Genomic DNA, 19,109 nt, shown 5'->3' on the forward strand with positions numbered 1-19,109 from the left:
GGGTGGCCAAGGAGGCCAGCGACAAGCCTAGAAGGTCACACCACAAACCCCGCCGCCTCCTGCCTCCCGCACGAGCCCTGCCAGGTGCTTACCCACTTCTAATCAACAGGGAAGAGCTCAATCACGGGTCTCCGCTCCCGGCGCGGAACGAAATCCAGCGCACGGCATCTTGGGAAATGTAGTCCCCGCTACCTCCCAGGGTCCCCGGGTCTACTCATGAGACCCCCCCCGCCCCGCCAAGAGGGATTTCTCTGCCTGGGCCCGACGAAGCCGGCGATGCCATCCCAGTGTGGAGGCGGGGCCGTGCCCTTCTCAGGACTCGGGGTGCTCTCCCTGGTCTGAGGAAAGAGATGGAACTACAATTCCCAGGCTGCTCTGCGCCGAGCCGGGAGCCGCCAGCCTCGCTTTGCGTGACCGCGGCAGGTTGGTCCTGGAGCAGATGAGCGCAGAATATTTAGGCGAAAGCGCGAGGAGGGAGGGGAGCGCGGGGCAGGAGGAGTATCTCGGCCCAGAAAATTATGCATGCGTTAGGGAAGCTCTGAGAGAATGGCTGTGGAAGGTAAGGGACGCTTGGGCATTTTAAGCCCCCTCTTAACCCGCGCACCCCGATACACACATCCCCGATGAAGCTTGGGGAAGCTTGGGGAGGAGAGGAAAGTGGGTGGTGGCAAGCGGGCCCTTTCATCTTACACCTCTTGGCACTCACCTGAGCCACGGAGAGCCAGTAGGTGCTTTATTCAGTTACTTTGGAAAGACAGGTAGATGCGCAGCACTCTCCGGTTGGAGGAGAAGAGTGTCCCTAATGCGAAATGATGTGCTGGATATGGGGGAAAAGCCTGAGAGAGCGCTTGGAGGTCTCAGCCCCGAGGTGCCCTTTTCGCTGCCGCATCCCGCCAGGGCCGGCTCGGTGACCTCGAGGTTGAGGATGCTCACTTTGGCCTCCACACATGGGAGAAGACCCTCGCCAGGTGCGTCATCGGGAAGCATGGACTGCTGTTGGGTCGAGGGCCCCTCGTCATGAGTACGCAGCAGCGATAGCAGCAGATGTACCCAGAGGGTGGAGGTGTCCCTACACCTGTCTCTTTATACAACCCTCCCGAGGTTAGCAAAGTTTATAGAAACGAAATGGAATCAGCCAGGAATAAGGACAGCCAGCCTCTTCCATTGGGGTGAATTCTTTTCTTTGAAGCCCACCTTCTGCTTTCCTCCTATAATTTTGGCCTTTGGCTTTGCAGTTTGGGCTCTATGATGTTGCCACCTTTGAACTGCCTGGTTGAAAGCAGGGACAGGCGGTTTGTGTGGGATCCCAAGTTTTCATTTCAGATGCTCTCACCTCGGAAGACTGGCTTTCTTGTTGAGGGTAGTTTCTGGGGAAAAATATGTGGGCCAGACGTGTTTGTGATGTCAAACGAGCAGTCACACTGTGCCTGAATGATAAATTGAAATGATCGTGGGACTAAAGGGGAGGGTAAGTTCATTTACAGAATTATGGCTTCTGAGTGTGGCTCAGGTCAGAGGGGAAGTTGGTGTTGGAAAAAGAGGGCATGCCTGCCAGCTGCAGCAGACTCCTTGCCAAGGGGAAGTGAGCCTGTTCCTTGGAGGCTGAAAGCAAGAAGGAACCACAAGGGTTTGCTGGCGTCCCTCTCCCCTACCCGCCCCAGGTGAGAGCAACTGAACTAATCTGACTCTTGCTCTCTTTGTAATCACTTAACAACTTGAAGTGGCAATAACCCAGCTCTTGTGGTCAGCACCCATTAACTCAGGAAACTGTCTCAGGTTCAGAGATCCCCAGCTGGGCACTTCTATCCACCTATCTACCTACCTTTACTGTTCTTATATATTTGGCTTTTAAATTTATACATATATATATATATAAATCTATATACACCTATATAAATCTCATATATATGGCTTTGAAAAAACAAATAACCAAAGTTTTCTGTGCAAATGTAATAATAGGGTGAGAATCTGGCTTTTTGCATTGTTACGGTTGATGGTAACTGAGACAAGACTTGAGATGAAAAAAAACAAAAAACATAAGATAAAGTTCATTCTGAGCTTGAGGCTAAGGGCAAGTTGTTGACCTACTGGCACCTCTCTACCTCACCCCTCAGATGACATTATCTCTTCTCTTCCTCACTCTTCTGTGTCCTCAAGTGAAGGGCACTCCCACTGGGTGCCAGTCCATGATGTACTTGAAAGCAATTTCCTGCTCGCTGGAAGAAGTATAGAGTTAGTCATATATCTTGTCTGATGGGTTATTATACCAGCGAAGGCAGCCCTTATGAAAACAAAGGCTTTGAAAGGAAGTATGCCTGGACTGTGGAGAGCTTATTTTATTTTCTATTGACTTGTTTGGTTAAAGTGCCTGTCTAGTAAACAGGAGATCCTGAGTTTGAATCACAATGAGGCCTCAACTTGAAGAATAAAGGGAATATTTTAAACTTTGACTGCAAATATTCCTATCTCTGGTCTTTACAAAGGCAGCTTTCTTGGTTTGAACTTGGCCCTTCCTAGCTACTGTTGTTTGGTCTTTCAAGGCTCAGGGAAAACTTCACCTCCTCTGGGAACCTGTCTCAACCCTCCCTTCCCTCTGCCTTCTGAGTGCCCTGACCAGTCTGTGGGAGGTGCCTCCTGCATTGTCTCCTCAGCACCTGTGCTTACTTTTTTTTTTTTTTTTTTTTTTGCGGTACGCAGGCCTCTCACTGTTGTGGCCTCTCCCGTTGTGGAGCACAGGCTCCGGACGCGCAGGCTCAGCAGCCATGGCTCACGAGCCCAGCCGCTCTGCGGCATGTGGGATCTTCCCAGACCAGGGCACGAACCCGTGTCCCCTGCATCGGCAGGCGGACTCTCAACCACTGCACCACCAGGGAAGCCCCTGTGCTTACATTTAACACTTGCCGTACTTAATGTCTCTCACTAGAGTCTAAGACTACAGCCCCTGGGGAGTGGGGACCATGTACTCTTTGAATTTATACTCCCAGGCAATAGTACACTACCTGACCCATGATAGGTACTCAATAAATGCTCATGAAATGCATGGGAAATAAATCCATGGAGCTTTTGTAACTGACTCCATACGGGTGCATGGGGCTTCCTTAGGAGCCCAAATGCCATAAAATAAGGAACTTTTGAGAGGATTGAAGGCAGTGGCTCTCACCTGAGGAGGGACATTGTCCTCCTAGGGCATGTTTGAGATATGCAGGGGCTGGTATTGATATTTTATGCCCATGGGCCAAGGATGTCCTAAGTGTCCTATAGTGCATGGCTGTCTCATACAAATTTCCCAACCCAAAACCAAGGAACAACCAGTTTCCCCAAGCTCACTGAGAAACACTGATTTAGAGAATAAGGAATATTGCCAGAGGAAATGGAATAGGAAATATAATACATGTTGCTTAACATCTAAGATTTAGTTTCTGCATCTGGAAAAAATGGGCACACTACTGTTTAGGTCCCACTAAAGTTGTGAAGATTAAATAAAGGAAAGGGCTTATTAAGAGTGGCTAGGACATGGATTCTCAGTAAATATTACTTGCACTCCCTCCCATACTTCTCCTATAAAAAAAAAAAAAGCGGTACTGTTTGGAACCTGTTTTGTATCCTGAACTTTCACTTATTCATGCCAGTCTTTGTAATTAGTAGCAAATTAGAAGTTTTTTTTGTTTTGTTTTTTGTTTTTCTTACAATGTGTAACCTGTTTTCTTAAGTAAGCTTGAACTTGTAAAAGTGTTAAGAGCAAGTAGGGGGCTCATTCATTTTGCTTAACTTGTAGCTTGGAGTTATTTTATGGCTACCCTGGGTTAGGCTTTCTTTGAATTAATTACAGCATCCTATGTCTACTCCCTAATCTGGTTGTGACCCAAGCCTTACATTTATGGGCAGCTTAAAGCTGTGCTTTCCAGCCACAGACCACGTTATGGTCTGCATTCCGATTGGGATTGTATTGGCATCCATTGTCTTAAAAAAAGATTATAAGAAATTACTCCAAATAGCTGGAGAACTAGGACCTCTAGAAAGGAGGTAGCCTGTAGAAACCGAGAGTAATCCCTTCTCCATGGACAGATTGCATAGACAGTTGTCTTCATTGAGGCACTGTTTTCTAATATTAATGGGTTGAAGGGAGAGGAAAAACGTGGATTCATCAGGCGTAGTACCGTATTCACCTCTGTATTCCAAGATTGGTGTCTAGCACTTATTTGGACCTCAGTAATTGTTTCATGAGTGAAGTATAAATGCCCCAGAGCAAGAGAAGGCTTCTCCTATTCCTGGGCCACATTTCGTCTCCTCCTTGCTTCATCGTCAGCTGTATAAGAAAATGGAGTGGATAAATTTTGTACATAGTGTTTCTATTCCAGATCTAATAGAATAATAGCTCCTCTTCCATGGCAGAAAGACGAGTCCCAATATTCACCACCCTCCAAAAAGATTTCCAGTTGTAGGCTATGTGCTCTGTGTGACATTGGGCTGAGGGATCCACATTTTACATCCGAAGTGAACAAACTGACTCATCACATGGCCCCTGATTAGTCATTCAGTGTTCAGGTTCTATAGTTTTTCTCCTGTAAAAGAGTAACGAAACTTCCCATCACCAAAATATTGTAAGGATAAGTAATCATAGCAGCGGCTGGGGAAAAAAGGGAAAACAAGATACCTCGGAACCTCGTGGCAAAGAGAAGCAATCGTAAATGATGACTTTGTACCCTGCTGGCATTCGGAACTGAGTCACAATCACAGAGGGGGATAAAGACGTCATCTTGATTACAAGGGTGCAGGGGTTATTCTTCCTGACTTTGGGCCGGATGGTAAAGTGGGTTTGCTACTACTGCACCCCAGCAGCGAGTTTACCCCTCACAGGACCGCCTGCCTCTGTAACACGGGCAGCCTGGACAGCAGAGAGAAGATGGGCTCCTGCAGCAGGCATCTGGGACCCAGAGGGAGAGAGCCCCCAACTCCGGATGCATTGTTCCTTTTCACAGGCTTTCACGTCACCACTTGTCTTCTCCTCACCAGAGGAGAGCCCATAGAGGGCGGAGAGGGACCAGCAGTGCCATTCTCTTGGATTGCCCCTGTGCCACGGGAAGTAAGGAGGACGGTGGCTCTCCTGGTACTAGCCTGCCTCCAGTTTTTTCTAACTGCGTTTCCATGTTGAGAACAAGGTTTACGTGCAGTTCTGCTTGGTGGTGCTTTCTGAGGGCAGGCACGGTGCCTTACGCCTGGCCCATGGTAGACTCCGTGTGAGGTTTGTTAAACAAACGAATCAGTGAATGAATGGCAGACTGAATGAATGAATGGGTAGGCTAATGAGTGCATCTGATTTCTGTGGTAGCCCCTATACACCCCCCCAAGAAGAACTCCCAGCTGCGTTCACTTGCAGAGTGCTTGTTGTAAAAGCAGCGTGACTGTCAACACGCTTCCCTCTCAGCTCCGTGCAGCATCCCGGTGTTAGTGTTCAACTACCTGCTACTCGATTCTCTTTCATTTCACTTTGCACCAAGGGTCTTTTATTCTTTTTTTCTAATATTTATTTTGTTCCCTAGCCAACGAGATCTGACTGTCCTGCAGCAGCAGCTTGTATCCATCACTCTATTTTAGGATGTGAGAGTGGTGAACATGAAGGCTTCGCTGAAAACTCCCGTCCAGTGACTGTGCGTGAGGGCGAGCCCTGCTTCTGCACTTGCTGCGGCAGGAGTTCCTGCCACTCCTGGCTCTTCTCTGTGACCTCTAACTGGTTCAGACAGGGCTTCAGTCTAATCCTGCTGTTACCTGGCCACGCCCTTGCGCCCACCCTTCTTTCTTGTCTGTCTTGCTGTGCTCTTTGGCCAGAAGGAACTAGGGCTGGTGCTAACAAGGGTGAGGTGGTGTAGAACCTCTGGCGGTGTAGCTGTGATCCGTAATGCTGTGGGACACATCCCAGCAAGGACAGCCTGGGATCTGAAACCTGTGCCTGAACTCTGGGGACTGAGCGTCAGACATTGTGCGTTTAATGAAGAAAATTGCAAACTCCCTTTTCCTGGCATTCAGGCAGGTTTTGCATTTGCTGTTGATAAGCAGGAGAGTTCCTTGCCTGTGTGCAAGGAACTCTACTAGATTTGGGGGGGCCACTAAGAAGGAAGCTTAGCCGTCCCCCGCCTCCACTTGGCTGGAGACAGAGATTCAGATTAGGCTGCATGATATAAGTGCTAAATAAAAGTACAAGCAGCATAACGTGGGCGGTCGGAGAACAAATGGAGCATTTGGTTCTGATCTGGACAGGATGGGATGGCCCAACCAAGGGGATAGCATTTGAGTGAGCTGTTGAGTATAATACTGATGGGTGGGGAATGGGGGAAGGGCGTGGAACAGAGGGCTGTATGTGGAATGTGTGCTACCCCCCCCCAGGTCCTGGTGTTGTGGTTGTTTAGCCCTCCATGGGCAGGAACGTTAATGAGGATGCTCCTCTCACGTCTGGTAAGTTCCTTTCCCTGTGGGCTCGATTATCTGCTTGGCCAGACCTCCAGCACTCCCTGCAGCCCCGCTGGATCTTGCCCATGGTCCTTTTGTAGCTACAAGAGCAAACAAGGAAAGCTGCTCTCCTGTAAATCAAACTGATTCTTCCCCAGTTTTCTGATATGGATGTAGCAGCTCAGAGCTGGCTCATGAGAGCAAACTTGGCTATATTTAGTCTGATTTTTCTAACGCGTGGGTGCAAGAAGCTGCTCTTATAGCTCGCCTCCCGAGGGAAGAGCACACAGGGGTGGCATTTGTCAGGTGACAGGGGTGGCCACCCCACGGCCTTCTTTCTGCAGCCTTTTTCCAAGGGCACCTGGGGCTGGGAGGAGCCAGCTGGCAAGTTCAATTCCTTTGCTTCTCAGCTGCCCTTGATGCTCTAGAAGGTGTTTGGTGCTGTTCTGTCCAGTAAATACCACGTCTTCAGGGATTGGATGTTTGTGGATTGGCCATAGGTACAGAATGACCTCAGGCCTGCTGGTGCCTCACCATGGGAGCTGTAGCACACACAGTGCTGTCTGTAAGTATACGAGCACTGCAGGCAGATTGGGTGTGAGCCCCAGCCCTGCCAAGGGCCTGTGCTGTGGGCCTGAGCAGCTCTGAGACTTCTCTGCTCATCTGTCAGATGGGGATATTATTAGTGATGACCTCGTAGGCGTGTTGAGAGGATTCAGTCAGTATCAGAGCTCTTAGGACCTGGTTTGGTAGTTGCTCAATAAACACTAAGCAAATATTGGACAAGATGATGGTGATGCCGCTGTCTTTCCTTGTCTTCCTGCCACGTTTAAGAAAGCATCTAAGCCATTTTTATGGCCCTGTGGTAGTACAGTGTCTGGTATAATTGTAGTTGCTAAGAAAGGAATGGTATTCATTATGTAATTCCCTGAAGTTATGAGGTAGCAACGAAAAGTAAAAGTGATCATAATATGAGTGTATTTATTCATTAGAGACTCAACACTTAAATAATCTCTCCCTACAAAAAATTTACTTTCCACTTAACACCCACAATTTGGTAGGCTGGGCTCTCTTAGATGGTCTGATAATTGCCCAGTCATACAATGTGTATGTAAATTGACTGCAAAGAGAAATTTCAGGCCATGAAAAAGAGGAAAAAAATTCATGGACTCTTATGAAAGTGACATTGGAAAACTGATGGAATCACACAGCTGTGACCCAATTAAGATTTGTCTGAGTTAGGCCAGGTAACCATTAAAGAAGAGAAAATTGACCTAAGACACTGTTTTGGTAGGAACCAAAGAAAAATATTAGACCACCTAAGGATTAGGAAAAGTCTTTAGTAAAAAGTGATGCCCTGAAATATAATACTTTGGGGAAAAAATGATCTTTATAAATGGGCTGTGAAAAGTCAAACATGAAATGAAAAATGTTTTGTCCTGCTGACATAAATCTTGTTGCAGGAATTATATAACAAACAATTGATTTTTTTTTTTGTTTTTTGTTCTAAGAATTAACACATTTACAACTATAAGTTTGGTTAAATGGGAGATAAACTCCATTTCTCCTTTCAAGATAAAGTATCATTCAGACTGTTTCACTATTAAGTTTTGAAAATTGAGTCCCTATTTCAAGATTTTTCTCCATGTTCTATATTAGTACTGTAAAAAAGTTTAAAAATCAGATTATTTAGGTATAATTTACATTCAGTAAAATTTACCTTTTGAAGTTCTTTGAGTTTTGGCAAATGTATACAATGTATTCAGTCTTGCAACCACCAAGACAATCAAGTTCAGTTCCTACAGCCCAAAAAGTTTTCTTGTGCCCTTTAGTTACCCTTTACTCTATTCACAACCCCTGACACACACTGCACTGAATTGTCTTTATACTTTTGCCTTTTCCAGAAGGTTATACAAATGATATCATGTACTATGTTGTCACCTGAGTCTGAGTTCTTTCATTTAGTGAAATGCATTTGGGAGTCATCCATGTTGTTGCGTGTATCAATCATTCAGTCCTTTTAGTTGGTGAGTAGTATTCCATTGGATGGATGTACCACAGTTTATTCACCAGTCATACATTTGGATTGTTTCCAGTTTGGGGTAATAATGAAGAAATCACTATCAATAGTTGCATGCAGGTTTTTGTGTGAACATATTTATTTCTCTTGTATAAATAGCTAGGAGTGGAATTTTGGAGTCATAGTGTGTTTTAACGTATAAGAAACTGTCAAACTTCTCTAAAGTTACTGTGTCTCACACGTATTTTCCTCAATTTGGATTTTTTTTCCACTAATCCTCTGCTGATAATGAGGACCTCACAAGAATAAGAGAACGGGGACTAAGCAGGCGGTTGAATGGGATTAGAAGGAAACAGTTTTCCAGAAGTGGGTTCCTTGAGCTATGTTACAGAAGAGCACGCAAGTATAGCAATGGCAGACATACACCCTGGTTTCCAGGTTAGTCCAGACTTCAAGGATGGATATAGCCTAGAAACACCACTGGTTTTGCATCCAAAAGAAAGCTGTTTAAATTCCCTTTTATAATGCACAGTAACAGGAATTTGCCATCAAGTTCTGGATATTGATTTTTTTTTTGGTTATTGTAGCAAAACAGGTAAGGAAAGCAGCCTAGATGAGGGAGGGCTTACCTTTGGAGGAAATTTGGGTAAGAACATGAAGACAAAATAGGGAAGACCATGTTTGAGAGGCCACGGAAACGGAGTTTAACTGGAGCAGGAAACACTTAACCTGTCCCTGGAAGGAATTGGTCTTGCCCACCAAGGGGAGTCATCACAGGAGCCAAAGACTCCATTTTATGAAGCCTAAGAAAAGGTTAGTTGACCCAGTCTCTAGAGTGATTTAAATTTTGAGTACGGCAGCGGCCAAGCTTGTTTTGCAGCTGTGTGTGATTCTGTTTGAGAGTTGGGTCATGAGCTCTCCCTTCATACATTGCAGGTAAACCAAGCACTGCTCCCAAAGACCACATTTTGCTCAGCCACAAATTGGGTAGAGGGCCTGATAACAGAATTGCTTCCAAACGCAAAACATGGTCTTGGAGGTATAATTTGGGTATGGACACGTTAGGATTTCCCACTGGTCTCTGGGACCGTGGGATGGGATATTTGAATTTAGGATAGCTACAGAATTCTTATGATACATGGTTGCCTTAACCCTACGCTACCCTGTTTGAGGTTGTAAAATATCAATATAGGGTTTTCGTGTTTTTCGTTTGAGAAGGTGCCTGTGCATTACATAGAGGTGAAAATATAATACTAACCTGGCTTCAGTAGATGTACTTTGCACTTGATTTTGTCTGGAGTTTGGTGTTAAGGGTCATCTAGGAAATTTAGGTAGGTATAGCACTGACTTACTGTAGGTTGGAAATAGAATGTCCTTCATTTTACATTCACAGGTATTTATCGAGCATCTAATATATGCCAGTCTCTAGCAGGGTTTGATTTATAGTCCTATAATATCGTGGATAAGCTTAGGAAAAGCAGGTGTTCTGAAGACAGATCTTCTTATGTAGTGTTTCCTTTAAGATTCTTCTGGGGCACTTGGATGGTACTTTTTAATAAGTCAGAAATGGGGCCTTGAATATAACACATGGCCTGAGTCATTCTTTTTTTTTTTTTTTTTTTTTTTTTGCGGTACGCGGGCCTCTCACTGCTGTGGCCTCTCCCGCTGCGGAGCACAGGCTCCGGACGCGCAGGCTCAGCGGCCATGGCTCACGGGCCCAGCCGCTCCGCGGCATGTGGGATCCTCCCGGACCGGGGCACGAACCCGTGTCCCCTGCATCGGCAGGCGGACTCTCAACCACTGCGCCACCAGGGAAGCCCCTGAGTCATTCTTAATAAGCATATTTGGAGATGCTGGTATGCAGACAGAATTCTTAATCTAAGATCACAAGAGGGGACTGAAGGTCTCATGGGATCCTTGACCCCCTTAAACTATGTGCACAATATATATATGGACATTATGTGTATTTTTCATGGCAAAGGGGACAGGGGCTTTTATTCTTTTCTCCAGGGACTAAGGATGAGCACCATGATCTCCATGAGAACATCCATTTGACTTTTTTATTCTGATAAATCTCTAGTGCCTACAACTATGTCTGGCACATAGCACACAACTATTTGTTGAGTAAACAAGAGAACTAATATCTTTTTGTTAGTTACTACTGACTACTCTGAGCCAGCCTCTTGATGGCCATTCTCCAAACATTAGTTTTCATAATGCAATGGGATAGGTGGTTTTCCCAGCCAATAGCTGAGAGACTTTAGGTCCAGAGAAGGTAAGTACTGATAAGGCTTACACAGCTAATTCCTGGTAGGACAGGGCTTTGTTGCCAACTTTGCCATATTCTAGAGTCCATGCTTTTTCACCGTCCTGTGTTGCTTTCTGGTTTTGTTTTAATTTGGTAGTTTGGTTCTGGTTTAGTAGCTGTCTATTGGGAACATTAGTAATTGAAGGGGGGAAAAGAAACCAGTGTAATAAACAAAACATTGCTTATTTGGGCTCTACAATAGGGAAAACTATTCCAGGTTTTTAGATCAAATCTCTGAGAAGGCATTTATCTTGATCTTGGCTTTCTACACTTTAGCTTCCCTCTTTGTAAGGAGCCCGAGGTCTTTGGGGTTTTGCTGTGGCTATTGTTTTCCCATGAGACTTTCCACATTCACTTGTGTGCCCAGCACAAATTAGTGTGCATTTCTATTTTATTTGAATAACAAATATTCGTCGTGCACTTGTGATAAGCTCAGCTCTGTGAACGGGATCCACCGAGTGATATAAAAGAATGTAAGGCCATGAACCTTCCCCTCATGGGGCTTACAGTTGCTTTAAATTCAAGGCTCGGGTTGCGAAAACGTAAAAACGGTATGGACATGGGCAGGGTGGGCAGTGTAGAGGGCCCTACTCTCAATCAGGGGAGCCACCATGCCCACAGCAATGGCCCTCCCACTGCCCTGAACTCCCCATGAGAAGTTCTTAGAGGTTTTTTGTTTTTTTTTTAAACATTTAACTGCTATGGAAAGTTTGATCACAGCCTGGAGAAACTGAAAAAACAAGGAAGCTGAAGTGATAATAAGATAACGGAAAAGAAAGGAACAGAAGAGCAGATGTGAGAAATATTTCATAGGGTAGGAAACATAGGATTTGAGATCGTGTAGTTATAGAGTGTGGCAGCCACGTAATTGCTCCCAACCCTTCAGGGGTGCTCCACTGCCAATAAAATCTAGCTCAAACTCTAAAGCAGTCAGGGGCCTTCCCAGAGTGCCACAGCCTTCCTGCTCCAGGCTGATCTCCCACCCCTTTTCCCTTAGGAAACTTCCCTAATATTTAAAGGGCCCAGCGATCAGCTGTCTGCTGGCTCACAGGACACCTTGAATCCCTCCCATGTGGTTTATGCTGGTCTGCCTACCTCAAAGGCCTTTCTTCCACATGTTCACATGTGCTTCTCACATCCTTCTATATACATATCTAAGGCAAGAGAATAGGTGGGCGAGAGAGGGAGATCTCCTGTGAGAAGAGCGTGACCACCAGGCACCTGCAGTGTTAAGGGATGGGATGAGGAAGAAGCTGAAGGAGGTGGGAAGAAGCAGCCAGTGGAGGTAGGGGAACCATTTCAGAGCGGAGCGTCTCAGCATCACCTGATGCACTAGGACAGCCAGCAAGACGTGTGCTGGGAAGTGCCCAGGGGGTTGGCATTCGGATGAAATGGGAAGGCAAATCCACATCGTAATACTTCAAGGGTGTCAAGGAAGCAACTCTTGATGCAAATGTATAGAAATGGAAAGAATGTATGGAAGAGGAAAGAAGGGAGAAATAGTTATGGCAAGGAGAGATCAAGGTCAGAGGAATTGTAAATGTGGTGATAAACTGGAAGAATGAAGCCAAGGGGTCTAACCTAGATGGGAAGCAGTTCAAAGAAAGCCTTTATTTTTTAAGCTATGAAATATTTGAGAGTGTTTCTAGACTGTGTGTACATTGACCCAGTAGGGAGGGAGATTTTGAAGATACAAAGGATAAAAGAGAGAACTGTTAGAGCGAGGGCCATCTGGAGTTTAGATGTATTATCTCTTGGAGAAGGTGTTCTTTCTGGAAAGGGTGGGTGATACAGATAGGAGTGTTGTAACTTTAAAATAAAAACATGACTATTAAAAAAATGAATACCTAGAACAGTGCCTATCACATAGTATAACTACTTATCATATATTAACTCATTAAACTTCACATGAATCCTGTGAGGTAGGTACCATTATCATCCCTATTTACAAATAACAAAACGGGCACAGAGATGTTAACTCACTCAACTAGTACATGGTAAAGCTGGAATTCGATTAAAACCAAAAGATGTTCATCCAGTTTCCTAGTTAGGACACTTTGGGGAATACTGAATGAAGACATTATCATCTTCAGAATTTTCTTTAAAAGTGAGACTCTTAAACAATCACCTACTAATATACTGTTATGTCAGTTACATTGATAAAAATTTTTAAAGGATAATCTATAAGAACATGTGGGTCACTGACAATTTCTTGTATGTGAGTTTATTTTGTAATAACTAACTCCAAGTAGGACAGGGACGGAATCAGAGGACTCCTAATTCTCAAATGTTGGGAGGGTATAATTTTCGGAACATGAGTCCTCTTCTGGAGAGTTTAGGCCTTGGCGAGGGGGAGGGTGCTCGCTTGTGGAGCAGGGGTTGGGTGCATAGGCCAGCCAGCAGGTACCACAAGGGCTCTCTGATCCTACAGCCAGGGTTGGGGTTTCAGGAAAATAACAGCAAGTAGGAGTGATGTCAGAAAGGAAAGGTGAAAAGATGCTGAAAATAAATTTGGCCAACTTCACAGTTTTGCCAAGACGGGAACGTCATCTCCATTTCCTTCAATCTCCTGCCCCCTTTCTGCTTTTAAAGGCCATAAGATTTAGGTTTCCAGGGTGCTGAGGCCATTGTCCCTGACTCTAATGGTAAGGGAGAGTGATTTTCCCTTGCTGATGTTCATTCTATTGCTTGCTAAGTGCCTCTCTACAACCCCATGAAGCTCCTGCCTCCCTCTGACTGCTTTGCCTGGCCAGGGTTTCTTAATTGAAACTCAATAGCTGATAGCTTTGGCACCCGTGCGTTTGCTGGGGCTCACCCCAAGGCCATCATCATCGTAACCATACTGCCCTGGCTTGACACAGCACCCCGTGCCTTCCAAAGTACAGCTTCTCATTTGAGCCACAGCTGACCCGTTGGCAGCTGGAACAGGCGCTTTTGTTCCCATTTCATAAATAAGGATGTGAAGGCTCCCTTACCCAGGGTCACAACTCATTAGCGACAGAGTTTAGATTTAGAGCTTGGTGTCTCAAGTCTTTTTCACTATGGCTTCTGTCATTGCTGCCATGATTTGGGAGGCGTGGTGCAGTGCCTAACTTGAAGTGGGATCATCTAAAAGGGATCCAGAATTTTTCTTCAGTTATGGATGAAGGCAGCCAGAATGGGGCCTGAGGTCACGTAGTTCTCTGGAGGCACCTAATCTCTGGCTCCAGTGATAAGTTCCTGTTTTTCTCTCCCAGTATTCTGTTGATTCTCTATCTTCTAAATAGTTACATTAAAGTAATATTTAAAAACTTTTTTCAGGTATGAAAATTCTTCCTATTTACCATAGAAAGAAAACAAATCGTAAGCACAGAAATAAGAAACTAAGAATAACAGTAGCCAACATTTATTAGGCACTTGCTGATACTAGCAGTTGGGGTTGCTCTTTATTTATTTATTTATTTTTTCGGTACACGGGCCTCTCACCGCTGTGGCCTCTCCCTTTGCGGAGCACAGACTCCGGACGCGCAGGCTCAGCGGCCATGGCTCACGGGCCCAGCCACCCCGTGGCACGTGGGATCCTCCCGGACCGGGGTACGAACCCATGTCCCCTGCATTGGCAGGCAGACTCTCAACCACTGCACCACCAGGGAAGCCCGCTGTTTAATTCTTGATAAAATATTAATGCATTTTATTCTCCCTCCTCCTCCTTAAAAAATGTAAGCACAGTGATCAATCTCATTCTCTTTAGATACAGCACTAATGAGGGCGATGATGGGAGCCCTTGAGAGGGCAACAAATACATAACTCTGTCCATGTTTCACAAGGTATCATCACATTCTATCAGCTCTGTTCCTGTAACTTGTTGATGGTCATTGTCAAGGTCAGAGCCATAGAAAACACTTACCTTTTATAATGAAAGGTGTATGTGTATTAGGTGGCATGAGAGGTCTGTGCAAGGTGAGGACAGGATCCAAGTTAATTGTAGAACTCACACTTGTAAAAGTTTCTTTAGTTATGCCCATCAACTTTTATTACAGTTTATTGCTTCATGTGCACTACTTTTATTTGATTATTGCCAAGGCATTTTATACTTGTAAATTTCAGTATGTTCCTTTAACAAAGTTTTCTACCCATCCTTTTCTTCTGGAGTTTTATTTTGGTCTGTCTAGTTGTTCCCTAATGTTAGTCTGTCTAGTTATTCCCTAATGTTTCATTGATGTTTTCTTCTTCTTATACAGTGGAAGCAGTTCAGCCATTTTTATTCTTTTTTTTTCCTTTTATTGGTTAACTTTTATAACTTTAAGTAATATACTTAAAGCTGTATTTCTTTTTAATCTTTTTTTATTTTTACTGGAGTATAGTTGCTTTACAATGTTGTGTTTCTGCTGTACAGCAAAGTGAATCAGCTATTTTTTTAATATTTTTTAAAAATTAATTATTTTTGGCTGTGTTGGGTCTTCGTTGCTGCGCGCGGGCTTTCTCTAGTTGTGGCGAGTAGGGGCTGCTCTTCGTTGCAGTGCGCGTACTTCTCACTGCGGTGGCTTCTCGTTGCAGAGCACAGGCTCGAGGCGCGCGGGCTCAGTAGTTGTGGCTCACGGGCTCTAGAGTACAGGCTCAGTAGTTGTGGCTCACGGGCTTAGTTGCTCCACGGCGTGTGGGATCTTCCCGGACCAGGGCTCGAACCCGTGTCCCCTGCATCGGCAGGCAGACTCTCAACCACTGCGCCACCAGGGAAGCCATCCTCACAATTTTGAAGCCTCTAATATCTTCTAGTTTCCAGTTTTGGTTTTGAGAAATCTGAAGCCTTCTGATTCTTGATCATTGGTATGAAATATGCATTTTTTCTTGAAATTATTTTATCTTTTTATCCCTAGTGTTGAGAAATCTCATGAGAATGCGCTTTGGTGTGAGTCTATGTTTTTCCATTGCATTGTGTATTTAGTGGTTTTTCAAAGTGGAAACGTCATTCATTTCTGAGAACTTTTTTGAATTATTTGTTGGATTTCCTTTTATTCAATTCATTCTGTTCTTTATTTCTCTGGCTGCTGTTTTTGAGATGATGAAGTTCCTGGACTGGTTCTTATTTTTGAAGTCTATGTTTTCTATTTCTCATCTCTGTTCTTTTTGTTCTGTTTTCTGGTAGATTAATTTTATCTTTCAAATTTCTGTGGCATTTACAATTTCTACTATCATTTTTAACTTTTCCAGAGATTTTTTTGGCTTCCTGAAGTTTTTACAGTATCCTAATCTTATTTTGTGGATGTAATATCCTCAATAAAATATGAAAAGATATTAGTTAGTGCTAACATTTTAATTTTTTTCAATTGAGGTTTACCTCACTCTCTGTATTTCTTCCAGGATGTTTTTCTTTCTATTCATTCTGGTCTTTTTTGGTTAGATGTTGTCAGATGTTTGTAGATATTAGGCTCTCTGCCCACATAGCCCACATTAAAAAAAAAAATTAGGAAGTTCTCTATGTATAAATTAGGCCTGTCATTCATGGTTTTCATTATAGGATGAACTGGCTGGATATTTTTTAGGACAAGGGAGTGGGTCGTCTTATGTCAGGATTTTTAAGTCTTTTTTTTTTTTTATTGGGCTGGTTAATTACTCAGAAGACCCAATATTCAAACTCCAATATATGATTGCTGGGTATATGCCTTGTTACTCATTAACTTCCAGATCAGGTTCAATGTCTGGTTATATTTTTAAGAAAGTTAGCAATCTAAATGTAGATTTTCTAGTAATTTCCATCTCTGAAGAGGATTCTTTTAACCAGAAATTTCCCTCCACTACAGTTGTCATCTTTGTTTTTTCATGGATGTATTTGAGCACCTGGAAAAATACCTGGTGCAAAGTAGGTGCTCAGAAAACAATTGTTGGATGAATTCATATTTCGCTCAGCACGTCAGGCTTTTAGAACAATGTATGATAGCATGTAGGAAAAAGCCTATATGTCCTAACTTTCATGCTAGTGTTGTAGTGCATGTGTAGTCTTCAGATTTGACCAAGGCAGTCACGCAAACCAACATAGATTCAACCCCAAAAGAGAGGGTTTCCTGTTTATAGGACTTATTGGGGCAAGAGTATATTTTATATTTGAGATCAGGAGTTGGTGTTGAAGTGGCACCAACCATAAATTGGCCTGAAAAAGGGCAAGTGGAAAAGTGCTGGCTGGGTTAACAGAGCTGCTCCTCTTAGGACCTTGCTGATACTTGTGTGTTCAGATGGCGGCATTTTGGAACCTGATTTAAGCACACATTCTGCTGACTGCTTCCTAGAGACTTTCCCATCTGCTCTTTTCTGCCGACTGGGTCTTTTTGAACTTAGAGTGAAGAGATGTCCCCACAGGTCACCCACAGCTGCCTCTTTCTATCCTGACTAGCTTTTTCTCCGCTCTTTCTCTCTGCATCTTCCCGCCAGTTCTTCATCACTGGGGTGGAGATTGAGGAGAGCTGGATGATGCTGAGCAGGCCTTTATGAAGAGCCAACTGTTGAACCAAAAGGACTCACCTATTGGCATGACCACTTGCTCTCTGATAATGCCTTTGTCCTTCGTTTTGACATCTGTGTTCCTGGTCTCAGGGAGCCACCAGTAGGATCAAGAGTCCCTGAAAGAAGCAAGAAGGGAGCAAGACCTCGCTCCTAAGGAGAATAGGCAATTGTGTTTATTTTTTTAATATTTTTTAAAATTTATTTATTTATTTATTTTTGGCTGTGTTGGGTCTTCGTTGCTGCGCGCGGGCTTTCTCTAGTTGCGGCGAGTGGGAGCTGCTCTTCGTTGCGGTGCGCGTGCTTCTCACTGCGGTGGCTTCTCTTGTTGCGGAGCACAGGCTCGAGGCATGCGGGCTCTAGAGCGCAGGCTCAGTAGTTGTGACTCACGGGCTTAGTTGCTCCACGGCGTGTGGGATCTTCCCGGACCAGGGCTCAAACCCGTGTCCCCTGCATTGGCTGGCGGATTCTTAACCACTGCACCACCAGGGAAGCCAGCAATTGTGTTTAAAGATAATTGTTCAGAAAAACTTGAAATTAGACGCAGTTGGCCAACCACGTTGGGTTTGTCAGGAGATGAGAAAAAGGCAACTGTATAGGAAAATAGGATAATAGGAGAATATGGTGTCTGGAAATACTAAAAGAAGAATCATTCAATAGGCATGAAGGAAAAAATAATTTATCCAGTTATAAAGCTTTATCAGCTTTTTAGACCTAAAAGCATAGTTTGTTGCAAGCCTAAAGCTTTTTAAAATTTTTTGCATAATTTACTATATTATGTTACTATCCTAGAGCAAGATACTATTAGAAATTCAAGAATTTAAAAAAATGCAACATAGCAACATTTCCTTACCTTTCAAATTAACCTTTTAAAATAATTATAATTACACACTTATTATGTATACCCTTTGGAAAGTAGAAAGAAAAAATTATCCATGGACCCAACTTCAAAAGACAGCCACTGTTAGTATTTGGCATATTTTCTTCTAGCCTTTTTCTTTGTATGGTTTTTGGTTTTGCATGGCAGGCATAAGGCATTTTACTTGGCTTTTAGTAGGATTTTTTGGTCTTCAATTGGAGTCAACTGTGGTTATATTCTGATAATGCATGTCTGTGATTTATTCTTTTCCTGTCATGAGGCTGAATAAGCAGTGCTTTAGTTCTTGGCTTGAATAAATTCTTTATATGCTTTTAACATAAAACATTGTTCAGATTAGAAAGTGAATAATCCTTAGAGCAGAGCAGTATGACGTATGTTTAACAACCACTTAAAAAAATATCAGATCTAAAAAAAAAATCAGAAGCATAAAAATGGCTTGGGGAAAATGTGTATAACAAAGATAAGATTTTAAGGTTTCTAGAGGGGAGACAGTCTCTCAGTGGACCTGGGACATATCATAGATGTCTAGTATTACTTATTAAGTAGATGATAATTTTTATTACATATAACATGGTGGTCTCAAGGCAGAGAGGGAAATGTTTTTATCTAGAGGCACAGAAGAGAGGAGTGCAGTACAGTGGAGGCATGAGTGAAACCAGTTAGAAATTCTGGTCCTGCCTGCACTGCTAACTACCTGCTACATCAGAGGCACCTGCCCTCAATATCATAACCACTAAAACGAGGTGGTTAAACTGTATAATTTTAATGAGTTTCTATCCTCTGACATTCAGCGACTCAATGAATTTATGATTCTGGGGCCAAACACTAAGAACATAAAGATCCTCAAACCCAGTAGCTGCAGTGCCTTGACTCTTCCTTTCCCTCCTTCCTCGCATCCAGTCAATTACTGAGTTTGACCCTTTTTACTGTCTAAGTCAGGGTTTGGCAAACAACCATCCATTTCCTTAAATAAAGTTTTATTA

At 43.8% G+C, this 19,109-nt stretch overlaps 1 protein-coding gene across 5 annotated transcripts in view; it reads left to right on the top strand.

Moving 5' to 3' along the window:
• The first annotated feature begins 408 nt into the window (after positions 1-408).
• The window catches only part of SAMD12 (sterile alpha motif domain containing 12), a 404,116-nt gene continuing 385,415 nt past the window's right edge, over positions 409-19,109 (top strand). For 2 of the 5 annotated variants that reach the window (XM_029223046.1, XM_029223045.1), the window contains exon 1: positions 803-968. In XM_029223046.1, the coding sequence (XP_029078879.1) occupies positions 803-968 (166 nt within the window). Of the gene's footprint in view, positions 560-802; positions 969-19,109 lie in introns of those variants that run through there. The other 3 variants (XM_029223049.1, XM_029223047.1, XM_029223048.1) reach the window with 3 other exon arrangements.

Source organism: Monodon monoceros, unplaced genomic scaffold (assembly GCF_005190385.1).
Source record: "Monodon monoceros isolate NGI ecotype Baffin Bay Population unplaced genomic scaffold, NGI_Narwhal_1 Super_Scaffold_14, whole genome shotgun sequence".
NCBI classification, from domain to species: Eukaryota; Metazoa; Chordata; class Mammalia; order Artiodactyla; family Monodontidae; genus Monodon; species Monodon monoceros.